The following is a 26,513-nucleotide window of genomic DNA, read 5'->3' on the forward strand; positions in this document are numbered from 1 at the left end:
AGCAGCCGCGTGTTTAAGAGGAGGGCTTTGGACAGCCGCACGTTTTTATTTACAAATTAAGCACTGCTTCAAATTAGCCTCTCACTCCTCCTATCTGCCTAAACAGGATCAGGATGGCACAGAAAACGGGCACCAAATTAAAGTGCCCACATCTCACCTTCTGCTCCGCCCCCGCTGCTGCACCCTCCACCTCCCTTACACACACACACACACCACCACCATCTCTCTGCCCAGGTCTGCTTTCTGCCCTCCTTCTCTGCAGTGAGCCCACCTCCTGTTCGCTGCCCCCTCCACCCTTTCTCCCTTCACTCTGCCCAGGCCTTCTATCTGCCCTCCGGTTTTCAGTGTGCCCCCTTCTCACTCTGGCCACCCTACCGTCCCATCACTCTGCCCAGGTTGCATCTCCCTTCCCACTGTGCCCACCGCTTCTTGGCTGCCCCACCCACCCTTCCTCCTGTGAGTCTGCCTGCGGACTTCAGTGTGCCCACTCTCACTCTACCCCAGGTCTCCTCTCTTTGCCCGGTGTGCCCACCATCTCTTCTCTACCTCCACCACCCGTCCTCTTGTCACTCTGCCCATGTTCCCCCTCCTACTCTACCCTCACTTCTCTCTGCCCGGGTCTCCACTCCCTGCCCAGTGTGCCAGCCCTCCTTGGCTGCCCCCACCACCCGTCCTCCTGTCACTCTGCCCAGGTCAGCTGTCTGCCCTCGCGGTCTACAGTGAGCCCATCTCTCCCCTCCTTCACCGCCCCCTGTCCCTCTGCCCAGGTCTCCTCTCCCTGCCCAGTGTGCCCACACCACCCTTCCTCCTGTCACACTGCCCAGGTCAGCTGTCTGCCCTCCCTGTCTGCAGTGAGCCCATCTCTCCCCTCCTTCACCGCCCCCTGTCACTCTGCCCAGGTCTCCTCTCCTTGCCCAGTGTGCCCACCCGTTCTTGGGCGCCCCCACCCCCCTTCCTCCTGTCACTCTGCCCAGGTTTCCTCTACTACTCTACCTTCACATCTCTCTGCCCAGATCTCCTCTCTCTGCCCAGTGTGACCAGCCCTTCTTCTCTGCCCCCACCACCCTTCCTCCTGTCACTCTGTCCAGGTCTGTTGTCCGCCCTCCGGCCCCCGCTGTGACCCTCTCTCTCTACCCCAGATCTCCTCTCTCTGCCCAGTGTGACCAGCCCTTCTTCTCTGCCCCCACCACCCTTCCTCCTGTCACTCTGTCCAGGTCTGTTGTCCGCCCTCCGGCCCCCGCTGTGACCCTCTCTCTCTACCCCAGGTCTCCTCTGCTGCCCAGTGTGCCCAGCCTACCCCGCCCTCCGCTCATGCCCTGTTTAATCTGGAAAGTATGAATGTAAATAAATACACAACTGTCCCTTAGCAACCCTGCTCCGAGCAGGGGAAGTGATGTCAGGCCCGGGCTCGAGGGGTGGAGTGCAGGGGTGGGAGGGGCAGGCAGGGTGTGAGTGAGTGAAATAGTGTGCTGGAGTCAGAGCTGTCAGCGAGGGTCAGGGGAAAGGGTGTGAGACTGCACTACAAGGAGAGAGAGGCAGCACTGCAGAGAGAAGAAGAGACAACTACAGGGAGAGAGAGACAGCACAGCAGAGAGAGGAAGAGACCACTACAGGGAGAGAGAGACAGCACAGCAGAGAGAAGAAGAGACAACTACAGGGAGAGAGAGACAGCACTGCAGAGAGAGGGAGAGACCACTACAGGGAGAGAGAGACAGCACTGCAGAGAGAGAGAGACAGCACTGCATAGAGAGGAAGAGACCACTACAGGGAGAGAGAGGCAGCACTGCAGAGAGAGGAAGAGACCACTACAGGGAGAGAGAGACCACTACAGGGAGAGAGAGACAGCACTGCAGAGAGAGGAAGAGACCACTACAGGGAGAGAGAGACAGCACTGCAGAGAGAGGAAGAGACCACTACAGGAGAGAGAAACAGCACTGCAGAGAGAGGAAGAGACCACTACAGGAGAGAGAAACAACACTACAGGGAGAGAGACAGCACTGGACAGAGGGAGGAGAGGCAGTGAGATTGCCCTACAGAGAGAGAGAGAGACAGCACTGGACAGAGGGTGGAGAGGCTGCACTACAAGGAGAGAGAAAGAGACCGCACTGCAGAGAGGGGAAGGTACTGCACTACGGGCAGCGAAAGAGACAGCAGCACAGACAGGGAAGGGGTAGTGGGAGGAGGGATTGCGGAGAAAGTGCAGCACAGTGAGGAACATTTATACTTAGAGTGTTCTGGACAGGACGACAGAGAGACATCTCCAGATCAGCGCGCAAGGGAGACCCGGGCAGGACAGGGGGCACAGGGAGACAGGTGAAGGTTGCCTGCAGAGGAGACACTTCTACAGGGGATCTGGAGAGCCTCGCAGGAGGGTGCCCCCTGAGTCCCAGCGGGTAGCCGTGCCCATCTGCTGCTGGCACCAGGATGGGTTGGGTGCCCACATCCCCCACCGCTCTGGCATGCCTCTGCGTGCTGCTGCTTGAGGTATCCGGGACGCCGGGGTATCGGGGGGAGCAGGCTGAGCCCAGGGCACCAGGGCAGAGACACCAGGGGAGTCAGGCCATTTCCAGGGCAGGCGGGATGGAGCATCTGGGAGAGCAGGATCTGACGGGGGCAGGACGCCCGAGACACACGAGAGAGCAGCCCGTGCCAAGGACAGGAGGGTTGGGGCACCTGGGAGAGGAGGCTGTGCCAAGGACAGGAGGGTTGGGGCACCTGGGAGAGGAGCCTGTGCCAAGGACAGGAGGGTTGGGGCACCAGGGAGAGGAGGCTGTTCCAAGGACAGGAGGGTTGGGGCACCAGGGAGAGGAGGCTGTGCCAAGGACAGGAGGGTTGGGGCACCTGGGAGAGGAGGCTGTGCCAAGGAAAGAGGAGCAAGTACCCATGAGAGAGCAGCCTGTGCCAAGGACGGGAGGGGTGGGGCACCCAGGGGAGGAGGCTGTGCCAAGGAAAGAGCAGCAGGTACTCCAGGGAGAACAACCCGTGCCCCGGGCCTCAGGGCAGAGACTTCAGGGGGAACGAACTGTACCCAGGATAGGAGGGCAGAGCCCAGAGGGTGCCAGACCAGCACAGCGACAGGAGGGTTACCGGACAGGAGGAGAAGAGCAGGAGAGTCCCAAGCCAGGGCTGGTGCAGAAGCAGGTAGAAGCGGCGCTGGACTTCACGAGGCGCTGTTGGCATCAAATGTCTCGCCAGTTGTGGCCAGAGGAGTGCACCAGGGACGATGATGTCAGAAAGCCAGGTAAGAGCCTATCCCTATGGTCTCTGTGGGCCTCACAGCGCTTGATTTGTGTCCGTGTTTAGCGCCTAACAACCTCCCATGACAGTGATGGCGCTTATTCTGTTGTTCCTAAACAGTGCAGCCGTCTCTTTTATGTCTCCACGTGGTGCCATCAAAGATCCCGTCTCACCTTTCTTTGTCTTTAGCGCTGTCACAGCGCTTGGACATCAAGGAGAGAGACGACGAGAAAGAGACAGACAAGGACATAGAAGGAGAGGGGCTGAGAGCGCGAGAGAGGGGAGGCTGAGACTGTAAGCACCCGAGAAGGGGACATGAAGAGAGACATCAGGGAGTACCGTGAGAGTACCAGGGCTTGGCAGAGAGTTAGACACCAGGGAGGACTGTGAGAGTACCAGGGCCGGGCAGAGAGTTAGACACCAGGGAGGACTGTGAGAGTACCAGGGCTGGGCAGAGAGTTAGACACCAGGGAGGACTGTGAGAGTACCAGGGACGGGCAGAGAGTTAGACATAAGGGAGGACTGTGGGAGTACCAGGGTCTGGCAGAGAGTTAGACACCAGAGAGGACTGTGAGAGTACCAGGGTCTGGCAGAGAGTTAGACATAAGGGAGGACTGTGAGAGTACCGGTGCCTGGCAGAGAGTTAGACACCAGGGAGGACTGTAAGAGTACCAGGGCCTGGCAGAGAGTTAGACACCAGGGAGGACTGTGAGAGTACCAGGGCCGGGCAGACAGTTAGAAACAAGGGAGGACTGTGAGAGTATCAGGGCCTGGCAGAGAGTTAGTCACAAAGGAGGACTGTGAGAGTACCAGGGCCTGGCAGAGAGCTAGACTTCAGGGAGGACTGTGAGAGTACCAGGGCCTGGCAGAGAGTCAGACACCAGCGAGGACTGTGAGAGTACCAGTGCCTGGCAGAGAGTTAGACACCAGGGAGGACTGTAAGAGTACCAGAGCCTGGCAGAGAGTTAGATACCAGGGAGGACTGTGAGAGTACCAGGGCCTGGCAGACAGTTAGACATCAGGGAGGACTGTAAGAGTACCAGGGCCTGGCAGAGAGTCAGACACCTGGGAGGACTGGGAGAGTACCAGGGCCAGACAGAGAGTTAGACACAAGGGAGGACTGTGAGAGTACCAGGGCCTGGTAGAGAGTTAGACATAAGGGAGGACTGTAAGAGTACCAGGGCCTGGTAGAGAGTTAGACACCAGGGAGTACTGTGAACGTAGCCGGGCCGGGCAGAGAGTTAGACATAAGGGAGGACTGTAAGAGTACCAGGGCCTGGTAGAGAGTTAGACACCAGGGAGTACTGTGAGCGTAGCCGGGCCGGGCAGAGAGTTAGACACAAGGGAGGACTGTGAGAGTACCAGGGCCTGGCAGAGAGTTAGATACAAGAGAGGACTGTGAGAGTACCAGGGCCTGGCAGAGAGTTAGACACAAGGGAGGACTGTGAGAGTACCAGGGCCTGACAGAGAGTTAGACATAAGGGAGGACTGTAAGAGTACATGGGCCTGGCAGAGAGTTAGACATAAGGCAGTGAGAGTACCAGGGTCTGGCAGAGAGTTAGACATAAGGGAGGACTGTGAGAGTACCAGTGCCTGGCAGAGAGTTAGACACCAGGGAGGACTGTAAGAGTACCAGGGCCTGGCAGAGAGTTAGACACCAGGGAGGACTGTGAGAGTACCAGGGCCGGGCAGACAGTTAGAAACAAGGGAGGACTGTGAGAGTATCAGGGCCTGGCAGAGAGTTAGTCACAAAGGAGGACTTTGAGAGTACCAGGGCCTGGCAGAGAGTTAGACCTCAGGGAGGACTGTGAGAGTACCAGGGCCTGGCAGAGAGCTAGACTTCAGGGAGGACTGTGAGAGTACCAGGGCCTGGCAGAGAGTCAGACACCAGGGAGGACTGTGAGAGTACCAGTGCCTGGCAGAGAGTTAGACACCAGGGAGGACTGTAAGAGTACCAGAGCCTGGCAGAGAGTTAGATACCAGGGAGGACTGTGAGAGTACCAGGGCCTGGCAGACAGTTAGACATCAGGGAGGACTGTAAGAGTACCAGGGCCTGGCAGAGAGTCAGACACCTGGGAGGACTGTGAGAGTACCAGGGCCAGACAGAGAGTTAGACACAAGGGAGGACTGTGAGAGTACCAGGGCCTGGTAGAGAGTTAGACATAAGGGAGGACTGTAAGAGAACCAGGGCCTGGTAGAGAGTTAGACACCAGGGAGTACTGTGAACGTAGCTGGGCCGGGCAGAGAGTTAGACACAAGGGAGGACTGTGAGAGTACCGGGGCCTGGCAGAGAGTTAGACACAAGAGAGGACTGTGAGAGTACCAGGGTCTGGCAGAGAATTAGACATAAGGGAGGACTGTGAGAGTACCAGGGTCTGGCAGAGACTTAGACATAAGGGACGACTGTGAGAGTACCAGGGTCTGGCAGAGAATTAGACATAAGGGAGGACTGTGAGAGTACCAGGGCTGGGCAGAGAGTTAAACACCAGGGAGGACTGTGAGAGTACCAGGGCCCGGCAGAGATTTAGACACCAGGGAGGACTGTGAGAGTACCAGGGCCTGGCAGAGAGTAAGACACCAGGGAGGAACTTGAGAGTACCAGGTGCCCGCAGAAAGTTAGACACCAGGGAGGACTGTGAGAGTACCAGGGCCGGGCAGAGAGCTAGACACCAGGGAGGACTGTGAGAGTACCAGTGCCTGGCAGAGAGTTAGACACCAGGGAGGACTGTAAGAGTACCAGGGCCTGGCAGAGAGTTAGACACCAGGGAGGACTGTGAGAGTACCAGGGCCGGGAAGACAGTTAGAAACAACGGAGGACTGTGAGAGTATCAGGGCCTGGCAGAGAGTTAGTCACAAAGGAGGACTTTGAGAGTACCAGGGCCTGGCAGAGAGTTAGACCTCAGGGAGGACTGTGAGAGTACCAGGGTCTGGCAGAGAGCTAGACTTCAGGGAGGACTGTGAGAGTACCAGGGCCTGGCAGAGAGTTAGACACCAGGGAGGACTGTAAGAGTACCAGGGCCTGGCAGAGAGTTAGACACAAGGGAGGACTGTGAGAGTACCAGGGCCTGACACAGAGTTAGACATAAGGGAGGACTGTAAGAGTACATGGGCCTGGCAGATAGTTAGACATAAGGCAGTGAGAGTACCAGGGTCTGGCAGAGAGTTAGACACCAGGGAGGACTGTGAGAGTACCAGGGTCTGGCAGAGACTTAGACATAAGGGACGACTGTGAGAGTACCAGGGTCTGGCAGAGAATTAGACATAAGGGAGGACTGTGAGAGTACCAGGGCTGGGCAGAGAGTTAAACACCAGGGAGGACTGTGAGAGTACCAGGGCCCGGCAGAGATTTAGACACCAGGGAGGACTGTGAGAGTACCAGGGCCTGGCAGAGAGTTAGACACCAGGGAGGAACTTGAGAGTACCAGGTGCCCGCAGAAAGTTAGACACCAGGGAGGACTGTGAGAGTACCAGGGCCGGGCAGAGAGCTAGACACCAGGGAGGACTGTGAGAGTACCAGTGCCTGGCAGAGAGTTAGACACCAGGGAGGACTGTAAGAGTACCAGGGCCTGGCAGAGAGTTAGACACCAGGGAGGACTGTGAGAGTACCAGGGCCGGGAAGACAGTTAGAAACAACGGAGGACTGTGAGAGTATCAGGGCCTGGCAGAGAGTTAGTCACAAAGGAGGACTTTGAGAGTATCAGGGCCTGGCAGAGAGTTAGACCTCAGGGAGGACTGTGAGAGTACCAGGGTCTGGCAGAGAGCTAGACTTCAGGGAGGACTGTGAGAGTACCAGGGCCTGGCAGAGAGTCAGACACCAGGGAGGACTGTGAGAGTACCAGTGCCTGGCAGAGAGTTAGACACCAGGGAGGACTGTAAGAGTACCAGAGCCTGGCAGAGAGTTAGATACCAGGGAGGACTGTGAGAGTACCAGGGCCTGGCAGACAGTTAGACATCAGGGAGGACTGTAAGAGTACCAGGGCCTGGCAGAGAGTCAGACACCTGGGAGGACTGTGAGAGTACCAGGGCCGGACAGAGAGTTAGACACAAGGGAGGACTGTGAGAGTACCAGGGCCTGGTAGAGAGTTAGACATAAGGGAGGACTGTAAGAGAACCAGGGCCTGGTAGAGAGTTAGACACCAGGGAGTACTGTGAACGTAGCCGGGCCGGGCAGAGAGTTAGACACAAGGGAGGACTGTGAGAGTACCAGGGCCTGGCAGAGAGTTAGACACAAGAGAGGACTGTGAGAGTACCAGGGCCTGGCAGAGAGTTAGACACAAGGGAGGACTGTGAGAGTACCAGGGCCTGACACATAGTTAGACATAAGGGAGGACTGTAAGAGTACATGGGCCTGGCAGATAGTTAGACATAAGGCAGTGAGAGTACCAGGGTCTGGCAGAGAGTTAGACACCAGGGAGGACTGTGAGAGTACCAGGGTCTGGCAGAGACTTAGACATAAGGGAGGACTGTGAGAGTACCAGGGTCTGGCAGAGAATTAGACATAAGGGAGGACTGTGAGAGTACCAGGGCTGGGCAGAGAGTTAAACACCAGGGAGGACTGTGAGAGTACCAGGGCCCGGCAGAGATTTAGACACCAGGGAGGACTGTGAGAGTACCAGGGTCTGGCAGAGAGTTAGACACCAGGGAGGAACTTGAGAGTACCAGGTGCCCGCAGAAAGTTAGACACCAGGGAGGACTGTGGGAGTACCAGGGCCGGGCAGAGAGCTAGACACCAGGGAGGACTGTGAGAGTACCAGGGCCGGGCAGAGAGTTAGACACAAGGGAGGACTATGAGAGTACCACGGCTTGGCAGAGAGTTAGAGACCAGGGAGGACTGTGAGAGTACCAGGGCCGGGCAGAGAGTTAGACACCAGGGAGGACTGTGAGAGTTACAGGGCCAGGCAGAGAGTTAGACACAAGGGAGGACTGTGAGAGTTACAGGGCCGGGCAGAGAGTTAGACACAAAGGAGGACTGTGAGAGTACCAGGGCCTGGCAGAGAGTTAAACACCAGGGAGGACTGTGAGAGTACCAGGGCCTGGCAGAGAGTTAGACACAAGGGAGGACTGTGAGAGTACCAGGGCCGGGCAGAGAGGTAGACACAAGGGAGGACTGTGAGAGTACCAGGGCCGGGCAGAGAGTTGAACACCAGGGAGGACTGTGAGAGTACCAGGGCCTGGCAGAGAGTTAGACACCAGGGAGGACTGTGAGAGTACCAGGGCCTGGCAGAGAGTTAGACACCAGGGAGGACTGTGAGAGTACCAGGGCCAGGCAGAGAGTTAGACACCAGGGAGGACTGTGAGAGTACCAGGGCCTGGCAGAGATTTAGACATAAGGGAGGACTGTGAGGGTACCAGGGTCTGGCAGAGAGGAGACACCAGGGAGGACTGTGGGAGTACCAGGGCCGCGCAGAGAGTTAGACACCAGGGAGGACTGTGAGAGTACCAGGGCTGCTCAGAGAGTTAGACACCAGGGAAGACTGTGAGAGTACCAGGGCCTGGCAGAGAGTTAGACAGAAGGGAGGACTGTGAGAGTACCAGGGCCGGGCAGACAGTTAGACACAAGGGAGGACTGGCAGAGAGTTAGACACAAAGGAGGACTGTGGGAGTACCAGGGCCTGGCAGAGAGTTAGACATCAGGGAGGACTGTGAGAGTACAAGGGCCTGGCAGAGAGCTAGACTTCAGGGAGGACTGTGAGAGTACCAGGGCCTGGCAGACAGTTAGACATCAGGGAGGACTGTAAGAGTACCAGGGCCTGGCAGAGAGTCAGACACCTGGGAGGACTGTGAGAGTACCAGGGCCGGACAGAGAGTTAGACACAAGGGAGGACTGTGAGAGTACCAGGGCCTGGTAGAGAGTTAGACATAAGGGAGGACTGTAAGAGAACCAGGGCCTGGTAGAGAGTTAGACACCAGGGAGTACTGTGAACGTAGCCGGGCCGGGCAGAGAGTTAGACACAAGGGAGGACTGTGAGAGTACCGGGGCCTGGCAGAGAGTTAGACACAAGAGAGGACTGTGAGAGTACCAGGGCCTGGCAGAGAGTTAGACACAAGGGAGGACTGTGAGAGTACCAGGGCCTGACACAGAGTTAGACATAAGGGAGGACTGTAAGAGTACATGGGCCTGGCAGATAGTTAGACATAAGGCAGTGAGAGTACCAGGGTCTGGCAGAGAGTTAGACACCAGGGAGGACTGTGAGTGTACCAGGGTCTGGCAGAGACTTAGACATAAGGGAGGACTGTGAGAGTACCAGGGTCTGGCAGAGAATTAGACATAAGGGAGGACTGTGAGAGTACCAGGGCCGGGCAGAGATTTAGACACCAGGGAGGACTGTGAGAGTACCAGGGCCTGGCAGAGAGTTAGACACCAGGGAGGAACTTGAGAGTACCAGGGCCGGGCAGAGAGTTAGACACAAGGGAGGACTATGAGAGTACCACGGCTTGGCAGAGAGTTAGAGACCAGGGAGGACTGTGAGAGTACCAGGGCCGGGCAGAGAGTTAGACACCAGGGAGGACTGTGAGAGTTACAGGGCCGGGCAGAGAGTTAGACACAAGGGAGGACTGTGAGAGTTACAGGGCCGGGCAGAGAGTTAGACACAAGGGAGGACTGTGAGAGTACCAGGGCCTGGCACAGAGTTAAACACCAGGGAGGACTGTGAGAGTACCAGGGCCTGGCAGAGAGTTAGACACAAGGGAGGACTGTGAGAGTACCAGGGCCGGGCAGAGAGGTAGACACCAGGGAGGACTGTGAGAGTACCAGGGCCGGGCAGAGAGTTGAACACCAGGGAGGACTGTCAGAGTACCAGGGCCTGGCAGAGAGTTAGACACCAGGGAGGACTGTGAGAGTACCAGGGCCTGGCAGAGAGTTAGACACCAGGGAGGAATGTGAGAGTACCAGGGCCGGGCAGAGAGTTAGACACCAGGGAGGACTGTGAGAGTACCAGTGCCTGGCAGAGATTTAGACGTAAGGGAGGACTGTGAGAGTACCAGGGTCTGGCAGAGAGGAGACACCAAGGAGGACTGTGGGAGTACCAGGGCCGCGCAGAGAGTTAGACACCAGGGAGGACTGTGAGAGTACCAGGGCTGCTCAGAGAGTTAGACACCAGGGAAGACTGTGAGAGTACCAGGGCCTGGCAGAGAGTTAGACAGAAGGGAGGACTGTGAGAGTACCAGGGCCGGGCAGACAGTTAGACACAAGGGAGGACTGTGAGAGTATCAGGGCCTGGCAGAGAGTTAGACACAAAGGAGGACTGTGGGAGTACCAGGGCCTGGCAGAGAGTTAGACATCAGGGAGGACTGTGAGAGTACAAGGGCCTGGCAGAGAGCTAGACTTCAGGGAGGACTGTGAGAGTACCAGGGCCTGGCAGAGAGTTAGACATAAGGCAGTGAGAGTACCAGGGTCTGGCAGAGAGTTAGACATCAGGGAGGTCTGTGAGAGTACCAGGGTCTGGCAGAGAGTTAGACATAAGGGAGGACTGTGAGAGTACCTGGGCCTGGCAGAGAGTTAGACACCAGGGAGGACTGTGAGAGTACCAGGGCCTGGCAGAGAGTTAGACACCAGGGAGGGCTGTTGAGAGTACCAGGGCCACGCAGAGAGTTAGACACCAGGGAGGACTGTGAGAGTACCAGGGCCAGGCAGAGAGTTAGACATCAGGGAGGACTGCAAGAGTACCAGGGCCTGGCAGAGAGTTAGACACCAGGGAGGACTGTGAGAGTACCAGGGCCTGGCAGAGAGTTATACATCAGGGAGGACCGTGAGAGTACCAGGGCCTGGCAGAGAGTTAGACACGAGGGAGGACTGTGAGAGTACCAGGGCCTGGCAGAGAGTTAGACACCAGGGAGGACTGTGAGAGTAGCAGGGCCTGGCAGAGAGTTAGACACCAGGGAGGACTGTGAGAGTACCAGGGCCGGGCAGAGAGTTAGACACCTGTGAGTACTGTGAGAGTACCAGGGCCTGGCAGAGAGTTAGACACCAGGGAATACTGTGAGAGTACCAGGACCTGGCAGAGAGTTAGACACAAGGGAGGACTGTGAGAGTACCAGGGCCGGGTAGAGAGTTAGACACCAGGGAGGACAGTGAGAGTACCAGGGTCTGGCAGAGAGTTAGACATCAGGGAGGACTGTTAGAGTACCAGGGTCTGGCAGAGAGTTAGACATATGGGAGGACTGTGAGAGTAACAGGGCCTGGCAGAGAGTTAGACACAAGGGAGGACTGTGAGAGTACCAGGGCTGCGCAGAGAGTTAGACACCAGGGAGGACTGTGAGAGTACCAGGACGGCAGAGATTTAGACATCAGGGAGGACTGTGAGAGTACCAGGGACGGGCAGAGAGTCAGACACAAGGAAGGACTGTAAGAGTACCAGGGCCTGGCAGAGAGTTAGACATAAGGGAGGACTGTGAGAGTACCAGGGCCGCACAGAGAGTTAGACACCAGGGAGGACTGTGAGAGTACCAGGGCCTGGCAGAAATTTAGACACAAGGGAGGACTGTGAGAGTACCAGGGCCGCGCAGAGAGGTAGACACAAAGGAGGACAGTGAGAGTACCAGGGCCGGGCAGAGAGTTAGATATCAGGGAGGACTGTGAGAGTACCAGGGCCTGGCAGAGAGTTAGACATAAGGGAGGACTGTGAGAGTACCAGGGCCTGGCAGAGAGTTAGACATCAGGGAGGACTGTGAGAGTACCAGGGCCTGGCAGAGAGTTAGGCGCAAGGGAGAACTGTGAGAGTACCAGGGCCTGGCAGAGAGTTAGACACAAGGGAGGACTGTGAGAGTACCAGGGCCTGGCAGAGAGTTAGATGGAGGACTGTGAGAGTACCAGGGCTGCACAGAGAATTAGACACCAGGGAGGACTGTGAGAGTACCAGGGCCGGGCAGAGAGTTAGACATAAGGGAGGACTGTGAGAGTACCAGGGTCTGACAGAGAGTTAGACACAAGGGAGGACTGTGAGAGTACCAGGGCTGCGCAGAGAGTTAGACACCAGGGAGGACTGTGAGAGTACCAGGACGGGAGAGATTTAGACATCAGGGAGGACTGTGAGAGTACCAGGGACGGGCAGAGAGTCAGACACAAGGGAGGACTGTAAGAGTACCAGGGCCTGGCAGAGAGTTAGACATAAGGGAGGACTGTGAGAGTACCAGGGCCGCACAGAGAGTTAGACACCAGGGAGGACTGTGAGAGTACCAGGGCCTGGCAGAAATTTAGACACAAGGGAGGACTGTGAGAGTACCAGGGCCGCGCAGAGAGGTAGACACAAAGGAGGACTGTGAGAGTACCAGGGCCGGGCAGAGAGTTAGATATCAGGGAGGACTGTGAGAGTACCAGGGCCTGGCAGAGATTTAGACATAAGGGAGGACTGTGAGAGTACCAGGGCCTGGCAGAGAGTTACACATCAGGGAGGACTGTGAGAGTACCAGGGCCTGGCAGAGAGTTAGGCGCAAGGGAGAACTGTGAGAGTACCAGGGCCTGGCAGAGAGTTAGACACAAGGGAGGACTGTGAGAGTACCAGGGCCTGGCAGAGAGTTAGAGGGAGGACTGTGAGAGTACCAGGGACGCACAGAGAATTAGACACCAGGGAGGACTGTGAGAGTACCAGGGCCGGGCAGAGAGTTAGACATAAGGGAGGACTGTGAGAGTACCAGGGTCTGACAGAGAGTTAGACACAAGGGAGGACTGTGAGAGTACCAGGGCCTGGCAGAGAGTTAGACATAAGGCAGTGAGAGTACCAGGGTCTGGCAGAGAGTTAGACATCAGGGAGGTCTGTGAGAGTACCAGGGTCTGGCAGAGAGTTAGACATAAGGGAGGACTGTGAGAGTACCAGGGCCACGCAGAGAGTTAGACACCAGGGAGGACTGTGAGAGTACCAGGGCCAGGCAGAGAGTTAGACATCAAGGAGGACTGCAAGAGTACCAGGGCCTGGCAGAGAGTTAGACACCAGGGAGGACTGTGAGAGTACCAGGGCCTGGCAGAGAGTTATACATCAGGGAGGACCGTGAGAGTACCAGGGCCTGGCAGAGAGTTAGACACGAGGGAGGACTGTGAGAGTACCAGGGCCTGGCAGAGAGTTAGACACCAGGGAGGACTGTGAGAGTAGCAGGGCCTGGCAGAGAGTTAGACACCAGGGAGGACTGTGAGAGTACCAGGGCCGGGCAGAGAGTTAGACACCTGTGAGTACTGTGAGAGTACCAGGGCCTGGCAGAGAGTTAGACACCAGGGAATACTGTGAGAGTACCAGGGCCTGGCAGAGAGTTAGACACAAGGGAGGACTGTGAGAGTACCAGGGCCGAGTAGAGAGTTAGACACCAGGGAGGACAGTGAGAGTACCAGGGTCTGGCAGAGAGTTAGACATCAGGGAGGACTGTTAGAGTACCAGGGTCTGGCAGAGAGTTAGACATATGGGAGGACTGTGAGAGTACCAGGGCCTGGCAGAGAGTTAGACACAAGGGAGGACTGTGAGAGTACCAGGGCTGCGCAGAGAGTTAGACACCAGGGAGGACTGTGAGAGTACCAGGGCCGGGTAGAGAGTTAGACACCAGGGAGGACAGTGAGAGTACCAGGGTCTGGCAGAGAGTTAGACATCAGGGAGGACTGTTAGAGTACCAGGGTCTGGCAGAGAGTTAGACATATGGGAGGACTGTGAGAGTACCAGGGCCTGGCAGAGAGTTAGACACAAGGGAGGACTGTGAGAGTACCAGGGCTGCGCATAGAGTTAGACACCAGGGAGGACTGTGAGAGTACCAGGACGGCAGAGATTTAGACATCAGGGAGGACTGTGAGAGTACCAGGGACGGGCAGAGAGTCAGACACAAGGGAGGACTGTAAGAGTACCAGGGCCTGGCAGAGAGTTAGACATAAGGGAGGACTGTGAGAGTACCAGGGCCGCACAGAGAGTTAGACACCAGGGAGGACTGTGAGAGTACCAGGGCCTGGCAGAAATTTAGACACAAGGGAGGACTGTGAGAGTACCAGGGCCGCGCAGAGAAGTAGACACAAAGGAGGACTGTGAGAGTACCAGGGCCGGGCAGAGAGTTAGATATCAGGGAGGACTGTGAGAGTACCAGGGCCTGGCAGAGAGTTAGACATAAGGGAGGACTGTGAGAGTACCAGGGCCTGGCAGAGAGTTAGACATCAGGGAGGACTGTGAGAGTACCAGGGCCTGGCAGAGAGTTAGGCGCAAGGGAGAACTGTGAGAGTACCAGGGCCTGGCAGAGAGTTAGACACAAGGGAGGACTGTGAGAGTACCAGGGCCTGGCAGAGAGTTAGAGGGAGGAGTGTGAGAGTACCAGGGCCGCACAGAGAATTAGACACCAGGGAGGACTGTGAGAGTAGCAGGGCCGGGCAGAGAGTTAGACATAAGGGAGGACTGTGAGAGTACCAGGGTCTGACAGAGAGTTAGACGCAAGGGAGGACTGTGAGAGTACCAGGGCCTGGCAGAGAGTTAGAGGGAGGACTGTGAGAGTACCAGGGCCGCACAGAGAATTAGACACCAGGGAGGACTGTGAGAGTACCAGGGCCGGGCAGAGAGTTAGACATAAGGGAGGACTGTGAGAGTACCAGGGTCTGGCAGAGAGTTAGACACAAGGGAGGACTGTGAGAGTACCAGGGCCTGTTAGAGAGTTAGAGGGAGGACTGTGAGAGTACCAGGGCCTGGCAGAGAGTTAGACACCAGGGAGGACTGTGAGAGTACGAGGGCCGGGCAGAGAGTTAGACATAAGGGAGGACTGTGAGAGTACCAGGGCCTGGCGAGATATAAATCACAGAGGACAGAGAGCTCCAGGGTCTTACAACGTTCTCTCTCTCTCTCTCTCCCTCTCTCTGTCTGAGGTTTAATCAGGGTAGAGCAGCTTAAGAGGAGGGGGTCTAGAATGGGGGTGCTTTAGGTATTTTAGGTTTGGTTTACACTCTTGTGGGTAAGTGAAACACCCAGGGGTGTGTGTCACCCTCCAGGAGGTTCTGTGCACTGGGGGGGGGGGGGTGTATGGGGGGGTTACAGTCTCCAGAAGCGCTGTAAGTTTTTAGGATGCGGTTTACACTCCTGTGGGGGCGCTAAAGCATTCAGGGATGGGTCAGGCTAAAGAATGCTGCAAGTACTGCCTGAGGGGGCTTACATGCCCCAGTTTTGTTTTAAGTCTTCTTTGATGTGGTTTGCATTCTCCGGGTGTGCTTTACGTCTTCTGGGTTGGGGTTTATACTCCCCGGGTGTGCTTTACGTCTTCCAGGTTGTGGTTTACACTCTCTGGGTGTGCTTTACATCTTCTAGGTTGGGGTTTACACTCCCTGTGTGTGCTTTACATCTTCTATGTTGGGGTTTACACTCCCCGTATGTGCTTTACATCTTCTAGGATTTGGTTTACAAACTCCGGGTGTACTTTACGTCTTCCAGGTTGGGGCTTACAATCCCCGGGTGTACTTTACTTTCTTCTACAATGTGGTTTACACTCTCCGGGTGTGGGCTTACACTCCCCGGGTGTGCTTTACTTTCTTCTAGGATGTGGTTTACACCCTCTGGGTGTGCTTTACGTCTTCTGGGTTGGGGTTTACACTCCCCGGTGCACTTTACATCTTCTAGGTTGGGGTTTACACTCCCTGAGTGTGCTTTATGTCTTCTAGGCCGGGATTTACACTCTCCGAATGTGCTTTATGTTTTCTAGGCTGGGGTTTACATTCTACGGATGTGCTTTATGTCTTCTAAGTTGTGGTGTACACTCTCCGGGTCTGCTTTACGTATTTTGGGTTGGGACTTACACTCTCTAGGTGTGATTTATGTCTTCTAGGATGGGGTTTACACTCCCCAGTTGCGCTTTACGTCTTCTAGGTTGGGGTTTCCACTCCCTGTGTGTGCTTTACGTCTTCCAGATTGGGTTTTACACTCTCTGAGTGTGCTTTACTTTCATCTAGGATGTGGTTTACACTCTCCGGGTGTGCCTTACACTCTCCCTGTGTGCTTTACATCTTCTAGGATGTGGTTTACACTCTTTGTGTGTGCTTTACGTCTTCTAGGTTGGGGTGTGCACTCCCCATGTGTGATTTACTTGCTTCTAGGATATGGTTTACTCTCTCTGGGTGTTCTTTACGTCTTCCAGGATGTGGTTATCACTCCCTGGGTGTGCTCTGCTTTCTTCTAGGATGTTGTTTACACTCCCAGGGTGTGCTTTACATCTTCCAGACTGGGTTTACACTCCCCGTGTATGCTTTACTTTCTTCTAGGATGTGGTTTACACTCTCCGGGTGTGGGCTTATACTCCCCCGGTGTGCTTTACATTCTTCTAGGATGTGGTTTACACTCTCTGGGTGTGCTTTACGTCTTTTAGGCTCGGTTTACACTCTCCTGTTCTGCTTTATGTCTTCCAGGTTGTGATTTACACTCTCCGGGTGTGCGTTATGTCTTCCAGGTTGTGGTTTACACTCTACGGGAGTGCTTTACACCTTCTAGGTTGTGGTTTACACTCTCCTGTTGTGCTTCACTTCTTCCAGTCCGGGGTTTACACTCTCCGGGTGTGCTTTATGTCTTCTAGGGTGGGTAATACACTCTCCAGGTGTGCTTTAAGTCTTCTAGGTTGCAGTTTATACTCTCTGGGTGTGCTTTACGTGTTCCAGGTTGTGGTTTACACTCCACTGGTGTGTTTCATGTCTTCTAGGATGTGGTTTACACTCTACATGTGTGCTTTACGTCTTCCAGGCTAGGGTTTACACTCCCCGGGTGTGCTTTACATTTTGCAGGCTGTGGTTTACACTCTCTGGGTGTGCTTTACTTCTTCTGAGTTGGAATTTACGCTTTCTGGGTTTGCTTTTCGTCTTCTAAGTTGGGGTTTATGCGCCCCGGGTGTGCTTTATGTCTTCTAGGCTGGGGTTTACACTCTCCGGGTTTCCTTTACGTCTTCTAGGTTGTAGTTTACACTCTCCAGGTGTGCTTTACGTCTTCCAGGTTGTGGTTTACATTCTCTGGGTGTGCTATATATCTTCTAGGTTGGGGTTTACACTCTCTGGGTGTGCTTTACCTCTTCCAGGCTGGGGTTTACATTCTCCGGGTGTGCTTTACATCTTTCAGGCTGGGGTTTACACTCCCCAGTTGTGCTTTACGTCTTCCATGTTGTGGTTTACGCTCTTGTGCGTTCTTTACATCTTCCAGGTTGGGGTTACACTTGTGTGGGCTGCTTTAAGCACTCCAGGATGGGTGTTACACTCATGGTGTTCTTTGAGCACCTCTTGATGAGGTTTGAACCCTTGGCGTGTATTTTATGCTCTCCAGGGCGGGTTTGAATAAAACGTTTGCCAGTTTATTCACCCAGAAATTTCAATTCTATTAAGGACATGGAGGTGAGGTTTATGCTACTCTTTCTTTACTACACTTTTCACAGCAGCCAATAGAAATAGTTCAAACATATAACATTAGCATAAAACATATTGACTACTTATCCCATTATGCTCTTTTTCAGACAGCCAATCCTGTACGAGCCACCCCTCTAATACCCAAGATACCCACATAACTTCCTCTTTCTTTGCAGAATCTCTGTCCATAAACTAGTTCAAACACAACTGTAAATACTGGATATCCGATGACGAAACCTCAAAACTTCCATGGGACAACAAAGGCCTTGCTGAAGCAAACCTGACCCCGGACAATCTTGTCCATATAGTAATCCTGGGAGTCTCCTCTTATTCTGGTTTTTGGTCAGCACCTAAACAAAGATAGACTGTTACCAAGCATGAAGATACCAACTAATTTATATCATGGGTGGGCAATTTCAGTTTCTAAAAAAATAATAATAACCGTGAAACAAATAAGCATGATGATACTTAATATAAACAATTACAGTTATATCATCTGTCATTAATACCATAAATCACAGAAACCTGGGTGGAATAATCCTCACCTCCATGTCCTTAAGAGAATTGAAAAGTCTTGGTGTGTAAAGTAGCAAATTTTTTATGCTAGGAGGACCGGAGGGTCAGATTATGCTAGTTTAAAGTTGATTAATCAGATATCTGGAATTCCACTCTGCGATAACATTGGACTGTCCTGGTATATATTCTGCTACTACTGAAATTCTGTGATCCAGGCAAAAATGCCAAAAATCTTTCGCCATTTCCGTCTGGAGTTTGGATTTGGTACCCTCCTTGTTGATGTATCGAACTGCTGAGATGCTGCCATTCTCAGCAGAATGCAACAAGACACCTTTCTTGGCGACAGCGCTTGAATAGCGAAGGATCCTGCAAGCAGTTCCAGACAACTGATGTGCATATCTAGTTCTTGAAGGGACCATCTGCCTCCTGTAGATACATATCCGCAACGTGCACCTCAGCAGGTGGTATCGGACTCTATTGTCATGTCCAACTGTGATCCGAAAATTGCCTTGTCATTCCACGCATCGATGTGTCCCAACCACTATTGCAGTTCTGTCTGGACTTCTGAAGATAGAGGAACTTGATTGGTGTAAGCCAACCCTTTCCGTAAATGTTGAATTTTGAGCCTCTGTAAGGCTCTATAATGCAGAGGACTGGGAAACATCGCTTGAATGGATGAGGCCAGAAGACCCACCAATCTCGCCATCAGTCGCAAAGACACCGTCTGCTTGGATAGGGCCAGCTTCAATTCCTTCTCGATGTTTCGGAGTTTGGACTTGGGGAGTAAGAGTAGCACTCTCTTGGAATCCACAAAAAACAAAAAACTCTGAGATAGGTCCAGACTTAACTTGTCTTTATTGATCACAAATCCTAAATCCTGTAATAGATTTACTGTCATTTGGAAATGATCGATCACCATCTCGCGAGACTGCGCCATGATCAAGATGTTGTTCAAGTAGACGATTATGCGCATCCCTGTTTCTCCTAGGTAAGCTATCACCAGCTTCATTACCTTGGTGAAGCACCAAGGGGCTAAGGACAGTCCAAAAGGGGGCTCTAGATAATCAAACCACTGATCCCTCCATCGGAACTGTAGTAAACGTCTGTGCGGAAGGAAAATGGGAATAGTCAGGTAAGCGTCTTTGAGGTCCAAACCATCCAATTGCCTTCCTGGAGAAGATCTCTCAAAAGCTGAATTCCCTCCATCTTGAAGTGCCCATAAACAATCCAGAAATTGAAGTTGTGAAAGTTCAACACTAAATTGTGACCTCCTCCTTTCTTTTGCATTAAGAAGATGTTGCTGCAGAAACCGTGAGGATGAGGTTTGCAGTATGTCACTGCACGTTTCCACAGCAACTCTTCTGTTTCTGCGTCTATAAAAGATGCCTCTTGTTGGGAAAAACAATGGTATTGGGGGACGCTGCTGGGAAGGAGTCTGATAAAACTCCAGATGAAAGCCCTGAACAATCTGAAGAAGCCACACATTGTGTCAATAACCTCCAATTGTGAACAAACAACTTGACTCTGCCCCCAAAAGGAACTTGTGACAGGTCATTGAGGCTTACCTGAGGAGTTGCTAAGATGGTAGTTTTCCCTTGAGCCTTTGCTGGATCTTGGTTTGTTGAATCGTGCCTAGGAGGGGAAAAAGGTTCCTCCTCTAGAGGAGTCCTGGAATCCTCCCCTTTGACATCCATAAGATCCTCTCTGGGTGCCTTGGAATGACTGATGGCCTGGCAATTGGCCGCTTCCCCGCCTGGCCCTGGAAAAAAGGTTTGCTTGAAACACTTTTTTAAGGGATGTTTGGGCCTTATCCAAGGCCGTAAATGTATTGACATATTTACCCATGTCCTTCACAAACTTCTCCTCAAAGAGGAGAATGTCCACCAAGGGTCTGCCTTCAGCAGATGCCAAATATGTGAGCCCTGAGACGGTTACGTCTTCTTCCTCTGAATTTTACGACCCACAAGAGTGGGAATCAGACTCAGAACTTACGATGGGATGGCTGCTCTTGGACTTGGATGTGCAGTATTCATGATCCTCCGTGGTCTTTTCTGTCAAGAAGGAGATGACCTCCTCGAGTGGCCAACCCCTTGATTTGTCTTTGTGCTTAAGCGGCACCCCAGAAAGCTCTTCAGACGATTTGGAGGAGGAAGGTGTACTACTGTATTTTGGCATATTGCTGTAGTTGCGCAGTGATGGATCTCAACGCTGCCGTCAACGCCTTATTTACGGAATGTTGGACGGAGGCGTCCAAGGCCTCAAAAACATCCTCCCCCCAAATTCTGTCCTAGATCTTCATGAAGAAATTCATTGTACTATTCAACCTGCTCAAAGGACTCTCTATCCGCCATGATAACGGAGGAACTAAGGACCAAGAAACACATGGAATCAGGGTGGAGCTGCCTCAAGGTGCAAGCAGAAAGTGGGAATAGCTTTCACTCAGCCCACAAAACCAGTACCACTGTGTGCTCCTCAGGAGGATCCTGTGGTATGATTATTGCAGCCCACGCCTACTCTGGGCCAAGGGCGTCAAGTGGAGTGTTAAAATTAAAGCGAGCGTGCACCCTGCTCAAAATATGGAAAATATCAGCCCAAATTATTGCAGCCTCTGGCCAAACTGTCTGCTTTGAGCTCAACGGAAACTGATGAGCGCGCGTTGCCTAAGGGTCCTGATGCTGGCTGGAAAACATCAATAACAGACTAGTGAGATGCCCGGTTCTACAAAAATAGCCCAATCAGGCTATGCGCGTATTCCATTGCTCCCAAGAATTGGGCCCGATCAGGGAAGACATTTTTTCCTCCACCAAAACTCGGGTCGCCGACCGGTTCGTGTGCGTGAGGAGACAGAGCGAGTAACAGGAGAGCAGAATGTGGTGACTGCCCTCTCCAATTTAACTCGGGTACTTCACCGTACAAGCATAACACACTAAATACAAAATACGGAGTTACATACACAAATGGCAAACTAAGCGTGAGCAATCAACACTAATCTCAATGGGTGAGCAGCAACGAAAGGGGAAGTTATGTGGATAGTTCAGGGGTTGGCTCGTACAGGATTGGCTGTCTGAACAAGAGCATGATGGGATATGTAGTATTTGTTTTATGTTTGAACTATTTTTATTGGCTACTGTAAAAAGAGTGATAAAGTAAGAGAAGCATAATCTGAGCCTCTGGTCCTGACATAGAATCTCATGGGGATACAGTGTAATGGTCTGCGCAGAGCTTGATGCTCACAGGAGCCTACTTTGCAGGTGCCACCATTTTCCTCCTTTGCGCACTCACTGCTCTGCGCGCCAATTCCCGTTACCATGGTGACGCACCTTGCGTCCTCCACGTGCGCGCGGCGCACGCCGCCTCCACGCGCTCGCCGCCCGGTGCGTTGGATCACGCGAGGCGCTGCTGACTTCCGGTGGACGTGCGAAGTGTCCCGCGGCTGGACAGGCAATGTCTCTGCGCTTCTAAGCACTAGTGCTCGACTCTGCCTTGGATGCTTGTTCACTCCTGCACCGACTTTTCCACCGGCGTCTGTCTGAGGTGGCCGGATTACCAGCGGGGCCGCACCCAGAAACTACAAAACATCCAGCGCGTCTGCGTGGGCGAGGGGAGGGTGATTATTCCACAATGGTCACAGTTTAGAAGAGCAGAAAACAAAGATGTGTCTTTTTTTCGAGGTTTAGAGTCCAGTGTTGCTATTCACTCAACGACTCTCAGCGTGTCCTACACTAGGCCTCATGACTGTTTGGTGAATTAAAACATTATTTGACAGCTCCTTGCTGGAGTGTGGGGAGGCCCGGGCTCTCTTCACTGCAAGTAACAATCACAGAACCTACAGAGACACGATGAAAGGAGGGAATCTGCGCCGCACTATTCTAATCCAGATGTGTCACGCACATGTAACTGGTGTCACGCACGTGGGCGTGCAGACGTGCTGTTCCCCATGCATGCAGCTTTCAAAGGCTCACTCACACTGAGGCACCAGTCACCACTGTGCACCAAGGAGCGAATCTCAGCAGCTCACAAACAGCGCCTAGCTTACACTCACTAGAACATAGTCCTGTTCCTCGGAAGTGGAACCTCCTGCTCCCCTTCACCCACCGCATGGGTCCAGGGACTTTATTGAAAACGGCACACTTTACACTCACAAGTAACTAAATGAAAAAAATACTCCGTTCACCAAAGGATGGAAAAGTGGTCCGTGTCAAAGTCCGACACAGATCAGTAACACTGGACTTTGGCCCACACAGGATACCCCTTCCTCGGTGCCAAGCCGCAGTAGGGCCGTGATGGACGAATGTACCTGGAATCGAGGATTTGAGGCACAATGCCCACCCTGCAGTGCTTAATTTGAGACGGTGGGGGGTGGGGGTGGGGGGGAGTGGCTGTAAACGGATTAAAGAGGCCTGAGATGGCTTTAGGATTACACTGCCTCAGTAGTTAGTGTTCGCACATTTAAATGGAGCAGCCCCGAGTTTCAGAGGAGAGCTATTGGGGGGAGGGAGGGACATGACCATTGTCTACCATCTCTCATAAATTCTACATCATTGCATCCAGGTGACGTCACTTCTGTTAAACACACCTGCCCCGTCGACTCCGGGGTGCCCGAAGGAATCAGTAGGACATCTCTGTCCTATGTGGGGAATATTTGGGGGTTAGACGGTGCCTGTAAGATTCCCTCAGATACCTCTGTCCTGGGTGAGGAATATTTGGAGGGCGGTAGATGTGCCAGTCCAGTAGTGGTAAACCTGCATTAATAAAGAATGGGAAGTGTGATAGTGTGCTCGTAGGGGGCGGGGTCAAAGGCGCGGCTAAAAAAAGAGACATGCTGTAAATTTTGTAATTCTTCTTTAGGTTACTACATATAAAATAACGCACAGCTTAAAAAATAAATGGAAGTTGAAGTAATCGGTGGGCAATGCACTAGGGTACATCATAAAACCTGTATTAATTCATGTCCTGCAGAGGTGTGTGTGTAACCAGAGAGCCACATAACGGACTCTTGGTTGATGCAGAGGACAATAGTGACTTTTGTATGGGTAGTGCTAAGAGGTCCAGTCTGTGACAGAAAGCACTGTGAATATGTGGTTATTATTTGATTTAAAATCGCACTACACACATTATACAATAGGCTTCTACAAAATGCGCAATAAAAGGTTTAAGATAAAAAAAAGTCTGTGCAGAGTATCTTTTGTGGGGTGTGGTGTGAAGCCCATGTGGGTCTCTGGGGAATCTTTGGGGAGGGTGTACAGTGTATGTCCTAGTGTGGTGTGGGGGTCCGGGGAGCTTGTGATACCTCTGTGGGTCTCTGGAGAATCTCTGGGGAGTGTGTGCATTGTATGTCTTTGTGGATGTGGAGATGTGGTGGGGATAATCTCTGGGGAGTGTGTGTAGAGTGTATGTCTTTGGTGGATGTGGGGGTATGGTGGGGAGAATCTCGGGAGTGTGTGCAGAGTGTGGGTTTTGGCGGATGTTGGGTTGTGGTGGGGGGAATCTCTAGGGAGTGTGTGTAGAGCAGGGGTCTTCAAACTGGGGGGCCCCAAGTGATCCCAGGGGGGGCACCAGACTCTGGCCAAAAGCAGAATTATACAGATAACAGGCCTTTGTTTTAAGCAGAAACATGTTATTGCATTTTTTAAAAGGTAGCATTACTTAACTGCAATGTTTAAATAGGTCTAGTCATATTTAAATATTGCCATCTTTATAAAGTAATTGAGAAAAAGTCTGGGGGGGGCAATGATTTTTATTTCTCAGCTGGGCGGGGCACAGCATAAAAAAGTTTGGAGACCACTGGTGTAGAGTGTATGTCTTGGTGGATGTGGGGGTGTGGTGGGGGAGCCTGTGATACCTTTGTGGGTCTCTGGGGAATCTTTGGGGAGTGTGTGTAGAGTGTATGTCTTGGAGGATGTGGGGGTGTGGTGGGGCAGCCTGTGATTCCTCTGTGGGGAATCTCTGGAGAGATTATGTAGAGTGTATGTCCTGGGGGTTGGGGTCTTGCCTGGGGGCCTGTTTTATCTCTGTGGGTCTCTGGGGAGTGTGTGTAGGGTGTGCTTTGGAGGATGTGGGGGTGTGGTGGGGGAGCCTGTAATACCTGTGTGGGTCTTTGGAGAATCTTTAGGGTGGGTTCTAAGTGTCTGTCTCTTGAACATCTCTTGGTGACCGAGGTGTGTATGGAGCGCCTGTGGGTGTCTCTTGTGTCCGTGTGGCCTCTCTGCACAGTGGCTATGTAGTGTGGCTGTCTCTTACGGTGTGTCTCGCCTCCTCGGTCACTGCTGCTCTGTTTTGACCCCAGGTTGGACCCTGCCTTTGGTAGGACAGGTCTACCTCGAGATGCTGACCAGCTGGTACTGCGGCGTGTGGGGGTGTGAACCCAGGGACTGCAAGGTGTCCTACAACTTAACAGGTAATGTGGTGTTTGTCCAGCGCCTCTGCCGCTTCTAAGCACTTGTGCTCGGCTCTGCCTTTAATGTGTGTTCACTCCTGCATCAACTTTTCCACTGGCGTCTGTCTGAGGTGACCGGATTACCAGTTGGCCCGCACACAGAAACTACAAAATACGACAGCATGCCTTCGTGGGTGGAGGGGGGTGCGGGAGTGTGTGTATGTGGGTAGAGGACGGCATTATTCCACAATATTCACAGTTTAGAAGAGCAGAAAACAAAGACTTGGCTATTTTCCGATGATTAGAGCTGAATGTTGCTTGTTATTCAGCAAATGACGACACCCTGCGTGTCCTACACTAGGCCTCGGTACTATTAGATGAATAAAAACTGTTTTCACGGCTCCTTGCTGGAGTGTGGAGAGGCCCGGGCTCTCTTCTCTCCAGCAGCAATCACAGAACCTAGAGAGTCGCTGATGAAAGGAGGAGCTGCAACAATCTAATCCAGATGTGTCACTGGTCCTGAGGGAAAGGAAGGCTACTCCTCTGTTCTTGTGGTCTATTGAATCCCACAATGTGTAGCCAAACATCTCGGGTCTAGTAACCATAGCAACCTATGACAGAGGCTTTTAACTGTCAGTAGTTCTCATCTTCTCACTTGGGCCTGTGAACACACACCTTCTTCCTGGTACATTTAAGCAGGCTGCTGGTGACAGCTGCATTTACACACAGGTCCCATCACCCCAGGGAATAAATCCAACACACCAAAGAGGACACCGAAGAGTAGATCCTTTCCTTATAAACACAAAATATGACCAGCCTGATCCCTTCTAAACTCCCACATCCACTGGGTCACCCGCGGAAGGGCTTTGGCTTTAAACGACCCAACCCTGGCCCTAACCTAGATGTACTCAACTTATCAGATCCCTTCCACACACTGATTTCCTCCTGGTTAAGGCAATGGCCTTAATTTACAGAGCAGAACGGCGTGTCGTAGACTAGCAGCGAGGCACCTATGACCTATAACCAGGGGATAGAGAGGGCGTGTAATCACTGAGGGCTTATAGGACGCACTGGGTTAGCAGTCACACTCAAACATGAAAAGGTCAGGGCAAAATAAGTCATGGATGGGATCATGAAACTACTGCTTCACCGGGGTCTATCCTGCTCTCCTTCCAACCGGAGCAAGCCGTCTGATACTGCTTCGCCGGGGTCTCGCATACATATGGTTCACTTTGGGCATTCACAGTTGTCTCACCAGGGTCTCTGGTACATTCTAATTGCTCAGAACTGTCTCACAAAAGTCTCTTCTCTGATAGCTGAAGTTGGTTGGTGATAGCTGTTGGTTCTCTGGGCCACTTATATTTCTCATGGTTTGCGTTGGTTGCTCACTGCTGTCTCTTACTCTGCGTGGTCGGAGTTTCTCATCAAAGGGTCTCTTGTATTCCTCATGGTTAAAGTCACAATCATCTAGGTTGAATCCAGCTGTTCCCCACTGTCTCACCAGACGCTGTATTACTCTTCCCAGGACTGGAAATGGACTTGAACCGAAGGCTGCATGGCCAGCACCTTGCCCGCCAGGTCATTCTGAAGGTCCTACCCCCTTTCCTTCGGGATAGGAAGCCCGAGAAGGCACTTACACTGTCGTTTCACGGATGGTCTGGCACTGGAAAGAACTTTGTGACACGGCTGATGGCGGAGAACTTTTATCGTGATGGTATGAAGAGTGACTGTGTCAAGGTCTTCATTGCACAACTGCACTTCCCACATGCCAGATACCTCGAACTTTACAAGGTGAGGAGGGGAGGGGGCTTCGGCTGTGCTCCAGGGGCTGTTGTTCGGCTGTGCTCCAGGGGCTGTTGTGGTCCTACAGATGGGCCACTGGGAGTGAGATGTTCAAAATGAACTGAGTTATAATAAATAAATCCTGGATTTGTAAAGCGCAGCAAACCACCTGTGAGGGTCTCAAGGTGCTGAATTGTGGGCACAGCGAGATTATGGGATTTGCCCAGAATCACAGGATGTTGAGCCGACCCCGAGATTCGAATCTGGTTCCCCCAGCTCTGA

At 53.0% G+C, this 26,513-nt stretch overlaps 1 protein-coding gene across 1 annotated transcript in view; it reads left to right on the forward strand.

The window, feature by feature from the left end:
* Positions 1-1,477: 1,477 nt before the first annotated feature.
* The window catches only part of TOR3A (torsin family 3 member A), a 64,758-nt gene continuing 39,722 nt past the window's right edge, over positions 1,478-26,513 (forward strand). Inside the window, exons 1-3 of the mRNA XM_069227781.1 lie at positions 1,478-3,241; positions 24,360-24,470; positions 25,975-26,240. Of these exons, the coding sequence (XP_069083882.1) occupies positions 2,425-3,241; positions 24,360-24,470; positions 25,975-26,240 (1,194 nt within the window). The 5' untranslated portion in view covers positions 1,478-2,424. The remainder of the gene's footprint in view (positions 3,242-24,359; positions 24,471-25,974; positions 26,241-26,513) is intronic.

This window comes from Pleurodeles waltl, chromosome 4_1, assembly GCF_031143425.1.
Source record: "Pleurodeles waltl isolate 20211129_DDA chromosome 4_1, aPleWal1.hap1.20221129, whole genome shotgun sequence".
NCBI classification, from domain to species: domain Eukaryota; kingdom Metazoa; phylum Chordata; class Amphibia; order Caudata; family Salamandridae; genus Pleurodeles; species Pleurodeles waltl.